We start from the raw sequence: 10,080 nt of genomic DNA on the forward strand, positions 1-10,080 counted from the left end.
GGGGAGTCTGGTGCAGGAGAGGTGCAGGGGGTGTCAGTGGGGGGGGACTGGGGAGTCTGGTGCAGGAGAGGTGCAGGGGGTGTCAGTGGAGGCAGGGTTTGGAGTGTCTTGAGCAGGGAGATGCTCTCAGGGGGTCAGTAGAGGGGGATTTGGGGGTTCTGAGGCAGGAGAGGGTGCTGGGGGGGTCAGTGGAGGGGGATTTGGGGTGCTGGCCAGTGCGCTCTGCACCCAGCCGTCTCATTCAGAGCATACACACACGCCGCCTACCCCAGTTCCACCAGTATCAGGGCACTAAACCAGCACAGGCAATGGCAGCTCGGTGCTGGGGCCCCACAGGCAGCTGCACCCCTGCAGCACCTCGCCAGGGTCGGGCTGCACAGGGTCCTGGCTCAGCCCCGGCACTGCTGGTGTGATGGGCTAAATCCTACCACCCGGGACCATGCAACTGGGGGGGCTATGGGAGGGCTCAGGGGGCTGCCCCACACGCAGGACAACAGGAGGCCACAGGGAGGGTTAGGCTGGGCTACCAATTTTACAATTACAATTTTTACCAAGTCAATTTTGACAATTGTAGTTGCTCTGCAATGACAATCCCATCGGCGCTGGTAAGGCGTGGAGCTGTTGGACATCAGCGGTGGCTTTGGAAGGGTGACAGGGGCTGCCACTCTTCGGATGTGACGTGTGAGCACTCCTGGTCTGCTCCAGCGCCGGGTCACCAAGCCGTGCCTCCGCAGCCCTTGCTGTGGGGATGCTGCTGGCTGCACGCCGCGGTCCTTTGGCAGCAGGGAAGCCTGTCGGGCCACCATCCTGCCCATCACACTCACCATGTCGCCGGTGCATGCTCGCCCAGCACCGTGGGGGACCTTGTGGCATTTGCAGGGTGGTGGCTTTGTTGGAGAGGTCCCACCTCGGAAAGCCCTGAGTGATCCGTCGAGTCTGAATCGTGGTGTCCGGCTGGTCTCCTAACGAGCACTTTGCCCATTAATCTTTCCACCGTGCAGAGGGATGGGGGAGCATGGGGAGCACAGGCAGCAGCCGCTCTGCAGCTCGGGCTGGGGAGCTGGGGGGGGGGGAGGAGGGGGGACCCGCCGCCACCACCCAGGGGTACAAAGTCCATAGCAGCAAACTCAAGATAAAGCTGCGGAGACCAACCTCCTGCCAAAGCCAAACAGGGATTCACTTCCCTGGGCGCGGAGCTGAGACCTTAAAGGGCCTCTGGGGAGCTGCGGCACTGGTTCACCAGCACTGCTAGGACCCCCTGTGTGGGGATGCAGAGCATGGCAGCCTGCAGAGATGCTCCCCTGCCCCTTCTCCTTTTCCTCCTGCTTCTTTCCCCACCCGAATGATTTTGCAGAGATAGAAACCACCGGTGCAATAACCTGTGCACCAACACGGCCTCTCCCAGCACCGCCACCAGCTTGTGGTGGAGCCTGGCCACCTCCTCTGACAAATTGCCATCACTATGGATTTCCACTGCTGTCCTGACCCTGTTCCCAGAGACCTACCTAATGCAGGAGCCACCTGCACCCCTCAGGGCTCCCGATGGAGCCCCAAAACAAGACACAGCCCCTGGGCAGCGAGGTGCTTGGACTACACGGGTAGCAGGGGTCTGGTCCAGTCCACGCAGAGGTGGGATGCTGCGTTGGTGCCCATCCCCGAAGTCACATCGGCAGGCAGGAAAGCCTTATGGCATGTAAGAAGTAACGCAGAAATACAACAAAGACGTTTTGCCTCACGTCAGAGACTCTGATAAATTTTACCCTGACTGTTGCCAGAGCTGAAGCCGGACTAAATGGCTTTTAGGAGACTCGTCAGGTGTTCAGGGCTTGTGAAAACTAGGACATCCTGACTTGCCTCTGGCTAACTCCTTTGTGAGAGCCCAGCCAAAGGTTCTCCACCTCTAAATTGGGGTGTAATGACACTTGCCCCCCCTCTTTCACGAAGCTTCACCTCTTTCTGATCTAAGTAGGAAAATAATTCACCGCGCGGATCATAAAAGTCATCAAAACGGCAACCCGGGGTGAACTGAGCCGCAGATGGAGGGAAGGGCGCGGACGCTCGGAAAATGAGAGGTGGAGAGAAAAATAGCTGTCATCTGGAGCTCTTTCCCCTGTAGGGTTAATGTTCACTCCCCCCTTCGCCATCCTTTGCTCTTCCCCTCCCTGCCCGTGATTCCCAGCCATTGGCTGTCTCTGTAGGTTTAGGCTAAAAAGCCTGTAATTAGGACCCCGGCTGACACAGATCCAGTTTCCTGGGCAGAGCAGATTAAAAAAAAAAAAAAAAAAAAAAAAAAAAGAGAGAGAGAGAAGAAAAAAAAATTGTTTCCCTGCCTGAGCTTGGATGTTTTCCTTTCGCTTTGCAAAGTTTTCCCGGCTCAGCCTCCATTCCCTCCCCTCCGCCGGAGCGGGGCGGGCCGGCGGCGGCGGGGCTGGAGCGGGCGGCGGAGCGCGCAGCGGCGGAGCCCGGGGACCGGAGCGCCGGGAGGGGGCAGGTAGGTGAGGCTGGGGGCGGGGGGGGGGGTGTCCTGGGGTGGGTTACGTGTTGGGCTGGAGTTGGGGGGCAGCGGGAGAGTCCCCGTCCGGGAATTGTTGCAGGGGAAGGGGAGGCGAAGGAGGGGAGAGGGAGGGGGTTTTGGCTGTTCTTTGGGAGAAATAACTAAGGGAAGGGGAATGGTATTGCTCCCCCCGTGGGCTTTTTTGGGGGGAAAATGTCCCCTGAGAGCAGGAGACGATGTCCACTCCATCACCAGACTCTGCCACCCCGGGCCGTGCGGACAGGTGCGTGGGCAGGGAGCTGCCAGGGCTGCCCACCTCCCTCGGCCACCCAGGGGACCAGGGTCTCCACCAAGGTGTGCTGGCTCCGCCATCCCTCCTCCACCCGGGATTCAGCGGGAATGGGATGTTTTGGGCTTGGCGATGGAGGTTTTCACTGGAGGGGGCTGGGCCCCATCACACACCGACATGCCGGGATGAAATCCGGTGGCGGCAGGGGGCTCGGGGGCTGGGTTCGGACCAGCGGGTGTACGAATGGCTGAGTTACGGTGGGTTAATGGGTACCCAGGGCAGCCAGCCGTGCCTGTGCTCTCACGAGGGGGGAAAACACACGAAGAAAAGCCTTTTGCAGCACTGGCACATCCCCCTGGAGAGCAAATAGGCCATGACGTTGGCCATGGTCCCCTCCGGTGATGTGGAGGACATGGTGCCATATGGCGGAGTGGGATGCTGAGACACCCCCCTATCATTCGGGGGGGCTGCACAGCCCCTGTCCCTCCACACTGCTGGCCCATGAGACTGCTGTGCCCGGCCAGCAGCACCCAAGCGTTGCTCCGCCAGCAGCACCCAAGCGTTGCTCCACCTCGTGCCATCACAGGTCCAAAAGCCACCCCTGGCTCCTTTGTGAGACAGGCTCCAGCTCAGGCAGCCTGGCTGGGGCTGCGTTGCAGGATTAGCTGCTCTGGCTTGCCTTGCCAGCCATCATCAGCTTATCTCACCCCAGAAAAAGATGCATCTTTATTGTTCTGCATCTTTATTTCCATGTACCTTCGTTGCAGCTGTGTTGACAGGAGCTCAAACAAAAACAGGTTATCCTGTGGGTGAGGTGGTGAATACAGAACTATGCCTCTGAAAGCTGCCAGGGGTTTTGGGTGCTTGAAAGGGGATCCGATCTTTTTGGTGATGGCAAGCTGTTGTGTTTCCTCAGGGTGGCGGAGCTAGGGAGTGTTGGGTGCTTCTGAAAAATAGGCTAGAGGGGTCTGAAGGTGGGTCTGCTGAGATGAAGGGGTGACTTTAGAAAACCAAAAGCTGGGGCAGAGATGCAGATCAGCCCCTGGCCACGCTGGGAAGGGGGAGCCTGTGCTGAATGCGAATGGGCCAGGGTGGCTGCACTGCAAGTTAATGTGTGACCTTGGCAGGAGAGGGCTGGGAGCCTGCACATGCTCCCATGGCCAGCTGGAGACAGGGCTGCTCCTGGGGAGCCAAATAAGATTAATATTTCCATGCATTTTAGCTTCTCCTACCCAGGGAGCTGTGACTGCTTCGCAAAGGGCTGTAGCTACTGTGGGGAACATGCTCAGAGCAGTCAGGGGAGTCCTGCGGAGCCTCCATGGCTGCTTGCAGCCGTGCTAACACAGAAAGGCAGGGGAGCATGGTGGGGACATTGCCCATCCTTCAGAGAGCACCAGGGAGCAGAGCAATCAGTCTGGAGGAGCTTCCACAGGCAGGACAAGAGGCTTTTAAAGCAAAGGTAAATGAATGCCAGTGGCACTCAGCCTGCTCAGCTGGCTCATCACACGTCCCTTCCTGGGGGATGCACCTCCAGCGCTTGGGTCTGTGCTGGCAGGGAGGAGCAGCTCCCCCAAAGTGCCCTCCTGCCATCTCTTCCGATGCCTGGTCCAGACTTTCCTGCCACTGCTTGAGAGCAGAGACAGGCTGGGAGCATCCCGGTATCCTTTGCAGGACTGCCCGGAGGCAGCAAGGGAGGGCAGGAAGGAAGAGGGGACAGGGAGCAGAGGAGACAGACCTGTCGGGGCTGCCTGGCTCCTTAGCATGGGAGGCGCGTACCTCTGTCACTGTCTGGGGCTAATTACAGGGACTTGTCTACGGCCCAGACAGCTGCCAGCCGGTGTAATCACATCAAACTGGGCTGGGCTCTGCAGCACATCCCCATGGATTCACAGCGGGCAGGAGCCCTGCCCTCCCTACTGTCCCCCATCATCACCCTGCTGGGCTCCCTGCTGACAGCCCTGTGCATCCTGCCACGGGGCTGGGGCCACACAAGCACCACCAGCGCCGCTGCATCCACGGAGCATCCGAGGGGTCTGTTTACAGCAAAGCCCCAACAGATTAGACAAATGCAGCTTAGAGGCTTAATAAGGCAAGCACAGCCCAGGACTGCCATCCACCTCCCATGGGGAAGGAAAAGCAGAGATGCATGTTACCCAGAGAGGTGTGTTACCCTCACTCAGCATCCACATGGATACATGCAGTCCTCCTGCACAGCTGTAGAGCTGGGGCTGCTTACTGGCCCAACAGCAGCAGTGGTACAGTGGTCCTTCAACAAGTCAGCAAGGCCAGGACTGTCTTTGAGCTGCAAATACACAGAGTTGAGTCAGATTATTTCATCCCCATCCCCTCCAGAGCTGTACACAGCTTTGAGGAGCAGCACCATGCAACCAGCCCTGCAGACTTTCTGAGCTAACCCCAGGACCAACAGACCCCAAACCCCAACAAAGAGCAAGCAGCCCTTTTGTTTTATCCTGCTGATGAGTCAATCTGTGGCGTTAATCATTGACCCAGGTGCAGGCAGGGAAACTTGAGCTGCCCCAGGCTGATGCCACCTGCTTCCAGCTGCAGAGCTGGCTACTTTGGGTGCAACATCCCCAGCACCCCATGATGCTACAGAGGAAGGGGCAGCTGTGGTGGAAGGAGCACACTGGGAGCAGGGGCTGAGCTGGGGGTGTTGAAGCTGTTAGTGGGACAAGTGGGGATGCTGGTGCTGGGCAGGATGACCCTGACAGCATGGGCTGGCAGTGGGGGATAAAGTAGATGTGCAGAAGTAGCATCCCGTTGTGGAGTGAACCGGTCCTCACGGTGGCAGTGATGCAGGAAGACCTAGGTGCATGGCCTGGGGGTTATCGCCCCTCAACCCTGAGCCTGTGCCAAGCCACTTGCTGTGTAAAATGCTTTCCAGAGCAGCTGATCAATCCAGGGTGGGCACTGCACAGAGTGAATCCCTGGCGCTGTTTGGTCACAACACCGGGACTTGCCCCCAGAGCAGCAGCTCAGTCCATCCCACCCACATCCCACCCTTGCTCCCCATGCCGGGGCAGTAAGCGTGGGCACAGGGTGTCAGGCTCCAGGCTGGTGTCCAGGGAGCCCCAGGAGCCACCAAACACCATCTCGCCTTTGTTTTGGAAAGCCAAGCCAGGAAGGAAGCGAGCAGAGAAGAGCAGTGCGTGGGGAGGAGGGGACGGGAGCCGATGGGTTTCCACTGCGTAACCATCAGCCCGGCGAGGTGGTGGCGGCCGGGCGAGCTGGCCGCCCAGGCAGGAACAGCCACTCGGGGCAGAACAATAGCAGCCCGAGGGGAATAAATTATTTTCCACTGAACTGCACTAGACCTCCGTCTCCTCCCACTGTCCCACTGAGGGCCAGGCCACTAGACCAGGGATTAGCTGTTGCCAGCAAACGACTGGTGGCAGCCAGGGAGAATCTCCTGCTGTGAGTGAGCGAACGGCCAGTGCTATTTCCCAAAACCTGTTGTGCCGTTTTCCAAAACCTGTTCTAGCTGGAGAACCCAGGGTCTTCCCAGCTCAGCTTCAACCCATCAACATCCTATCGGCGCCTCCTGCTTGGCAGAGAAAGCCCCAGCCCTGCCAAGCACCCATGCCCTCGGTGTGGGCTTGCTTATAACCCCTGCAGAGAAAGGAGCAGCCCCCAAAAGCCCTTGGAATTCTGCAGGGGTTCAGCCAAGGGTCCTGAGGTCGTGGTAGTGCTGAGCATCATCCTGGCTGGGCCTGCCCTGGGGTCCCTCCCTGGGCTGAGGGGCTGCTCATCCTGCTGCCACGTGGAGACAGGTCCGCGCTGGGCAGGTGGGATGATACATGTCCTGGGGATGGCCCCCTGCCCCCTGCCTCGCCGGGGGTCTCACCAGCTCTGCTCCTCTCTCCCCAGCTCATGTCCCTGCCGAGCCCCGCATGGCCCCAGCGGGACGAGCCTCCCCCCTGCAGCACCGCCACCGGGCTGCCGCCGGCCTCGTCCGACAGCGACTCCGGTTGTGCCCTGGAAGAGTACCTGGAGCCCCCCGCGGACCCCGTGCCCCCTGAGGTGGGCAGCACCCCGGCTCTCCCTGGGCTCCCTCTGCTCCCCACCCTCCTCAAGCCCTGCGGGTGCCATCCAGGGGTGGTACCCACAGCAGAGCATCCCCAGCCCCGGGATGAAATAGGTTTTAGCAGCTTGGAGCAACGCAGCTTGATCGCCCTAAAAAATCTGCTTGTGTTTCTCCCGTGCCACATCCCAAGGTCCCGCTGTGCTTCGGCACCTGCTCGCCGCCGCCTGCCTCTCCTGCCGACAGGATCCAGCTCCGTGCCAGAGCCCTCCTGCAGCAGCTGCCGCCTCAGGACTGCGATGTAAGACACCTATTTGTTGGGTGCTGCCCACCCCGGGCTTCACCCACCGTGCACCACCTCACCTCCACCTCCCCGTGCAGGAGCGGTACTGCCCTGACCTCGCGGAGGAGGAGAGGAGGCAGCTACGAGCCTTCAGCGCCCGACGGAGACGGGAGGCGCTGGGGCAGGGGCTGGCATGTCCCGTGCCGGGTCCTTGCCATGGCTGTCCCTGCAAGAAGGTGAGGCATCCCCCCAGCACCCATTCCCCGGCGGGGACCTGTCCCCAGAAGCCAGCCTGGCCCCAAACCCCGCGTCCCTCTGCCTTGCAGTGCGGCAGGAAGCTGAACAAAGGGGACCCGGGGGTTTCAGCATCTCGGCTGGGGGACCAGTTCTGGCACCCGTCCTGCTTCTCCTGCCATTTCTGCCACCAGCCGCTGGTGGACCTCATCTACTTCCAGCAGGATGGGAGGATCTACTGCGGCAGGCACCATGCTGAGCTATTCCGGCCCCGCTGTGCCTCCTGCGACCAGGTGAGTGCCGGGCAGGGGAGAGGCTTTTACATCCCTTGTGCTGCTGTTGCTGCACACGCTGAAAGAACCACTGATGGGCAGGAGGAAAGGCTCCTTCCTCAGCCTTGCAGCGAGCCCCATGCCCATGCCAAGGCATGGGGGCTCCTCCTCGCTCCTCGGCACAGCAAAGCACCCTCCGGGCTGTGGGTTTTCTATCTGGGTGCTTAGGGGATGGGGTTTTTTTCATCCTCCAGCTGATCTTCATGGAGGAGTGCATCGAGGCGGAGGGCCGGCGCTGGCACCTGGAGCACTTCTGCTGCCTGGAGTGTGACGTGCCCCTGCGTGGGCAGCGCTACGTGATGAAGAGTGGCCGGCCCTGCTGCTGCGGCTGCTTTGAGAGCCTCTTTGCCGAGCCATGCCAAGCCTGTGGAGACCCCATCGGTATGGCCCCTGTCCCCCCCAAACCCTGGGCAGGGTGCGCTGGGGCTTCCCTGCCCGGGCAGGCAGCACCTGGGCTGGGAGGGCTGCAGAGCCAGAGCCCCGCGGCTCGGCTTGGCGCGGAGGATGGGGTTTGGCACACAACCATGGGAAGAGCCTCCCCCTCACCCGTGGTTGCCCCTCAGGTGCCGACAGCGAGGAGGCCACCCACCAAGGGCTCCACTGGCATGCCCGAGCCGCCTGCTTCTGCTGCAGCCTCTGCCGAAAGCCGCTGCGTGGGCAGCCCCTCACCTCCCGCCGCGGCCGGCTCTTCTGCTCCGAGACCTGCAGCCTGGGGCAGGATGCATCCTCCACCGCCTCCGACTCCTCCGACTCCGCTTTCGCCTCGGCTCCGTCCCCTGACTCGACACCCCTGTCCAGAGCCAGCCCCGGCAGCAGGACCACGCCGGGGACGGGCAGCACCTCGGCGGCCGGGGGCTGCAGGCAGCGGGTGGAAGGGGCTGGTAGGGATCCTGCTGCTCCACTTGCCACGTGGCACGAGGGGAGCGGGAGCAAAGCCAGGCTCTGGGGTGGTTTATGGGTTATGTCGCATGGGTGCAGCCCAACTCAGGGCTGGAGCAGCAGCCACGAGCCCCCAGCCCACCTCCCACAGCAGGGCGAGTGCTGGGGGCTGCGGTTTGGTTGGTACAACCCTCTGTTGCAGCCTGAAGCGCTGTGTGAGGGGCTGTGCAGGGCAGGCTCAGCCTTCCTCTTCCTCACCCATCCTTGCTTTCTTTCTTCCAGAGGCTTTTTTGGATCAGGCCCCTGTGCATCCTGCATTCAGGAGCCTGGAGGACTGTGGAGCAGCTGCTAAGGAGCGGAGCAGGGATGCTGCGCACACAGGGATGCTGGGGCCACCAGCCGGCCACCCCTCCGCCCCCCAGCCCAGCGCAGAGGGTCCCAACGAGCCTGGAGCCTTGGGCCACCCAGTTTCAGGGGTCCCTGACCCCCGAACACCCACAGGCAATGGAACCCCGCAGTTCCAAGCGGGCACACCCCCTGCCAGGCACAGCCCACAGCCAGAGGACATCGACCTGCAGGACATCACGGAGGAGGACGACTCCTGGTGTCCCACCTGCTCTTCATCTTCGGACTCAGACTCGGAGGAAGAGGGTTTCTTCTTTGGGAAGCCCATTCCCAAGCCCGGGATGAGTTCCCTGGGCAGGGAGCCCCCGGGGAGGGCTGGGGGCAGGACGGCGAAGCTGCGGGGCAGCAGCAAGCACTGCAGTGTATCCTAGCAGTGGGGACCCGGGGGCCCTTGGCTGGCACTGCCGTCCCACCGGTCCCTGCCGGGTCCTGCCAGCCGCTGCCATAGTCTTAACAGGTTCCACGTGCGTTTTGGACGCAGCCCAAGGCTAGTGGGGAGAAGCTGCTGGGATCCTTCCCCCCGGCAGCTGCTGGCAAAGCACAGCCTGCAATTCCTGCCGGCCTCTCCCGCAATTAGGAACTGGTAAAGCAGGTAGGGAGCAGAGAGCCGGCAGCCCGGGCCAGGGCTCCCATCTCAGACACGGCGGCAGCCCCGGAGAGCAGCCGCACGCAGGGGAGGGCGGCCGGGTGCTTAAGACAAAGGCAGCTGCCTGCATCGTCCCGCTGGGGGGCTGCTGCTGAGGACCCATGGCGACAGGAGGGGTGCTGGCCACCAGGCTCGGATCCTTCCCTCAGACACCTCCCTGAAGGATGAGCAACACTGCCAGATGCTCTCCCTCCCTGGTGGCACCGTGTCCTGCAGCCACCACGGGGAGGGGACCAGGGGCGATGCTCCAATAAAGTTTGGCTGAAATCCCAACGCAGGAGAGCCACCACACGTCTGCCCCTTCCTCCTCATCCCAGGGTCACCGCGGCACTGACCGTGCCACCAGAGCAGCATGAGCCCCAGGGGTGGCCGCTGCCCTCTGTCACAACCAGGGGTCCCCCACGGTGGGTTCACTGTGGGACCCCTCCCTCACCGGCCCCAGGAGAGCGAGACCAGAACGACAGCAAAACAAGGGC

The 10,080-nt window shown here is 61.6% G+C and overlaps 1 protein-coding gene across 1 annotated transcript; it reads left to right on the forward strand.

The window, feature by feature from the left end:
- The first annotated feature begins 2,286 nt into the window (after window positions 1–2,286).
- On the forward strand, window positions 2,287–9,878 carry PRICKLE4 (prickle planar cell polarity protein 4). Its single transcript, XM_056361982.1, has 8 exons — window positions 2,287–2,491; window positions 6,672–6,824; window positions 7,019–7,126; window positions 7,207–7,344; window positions 7,435–7,635; window positions 7,869–8,055; window positions 8,238–8,555; window positions 8,836–9,878. Exons 2-8 carry the CDS (start codon window positions 6,675–6,677, stop codon window positions 9,327–9,329), a joined length of 1,596 nt encoding a protein of 531 aa, XP_056217957.1. The 5' UTR covers window positions 2,287–2,491; window positions 6,672–6,674; the 3' UTR covers window positions 9,330–9,878.
- The last annotated feature ends 202 nt before the right edge of the window (window positions 9,879–10,080 follow it).

This window comes from Falco biarmicus, chromosome 16 (assembly GCF_023638135.1).
Source record: "Falco biarmicus isolate bFalBia1 chromosome 16, bFalBia1.pri, whole genome shotgun sequence".
Classification (NCBI taxonomy): Eukaryota; Metazoa; Chordata; class Aves; order Falconiformes; family Falconidae; genus Falco; species Falco biarmicus.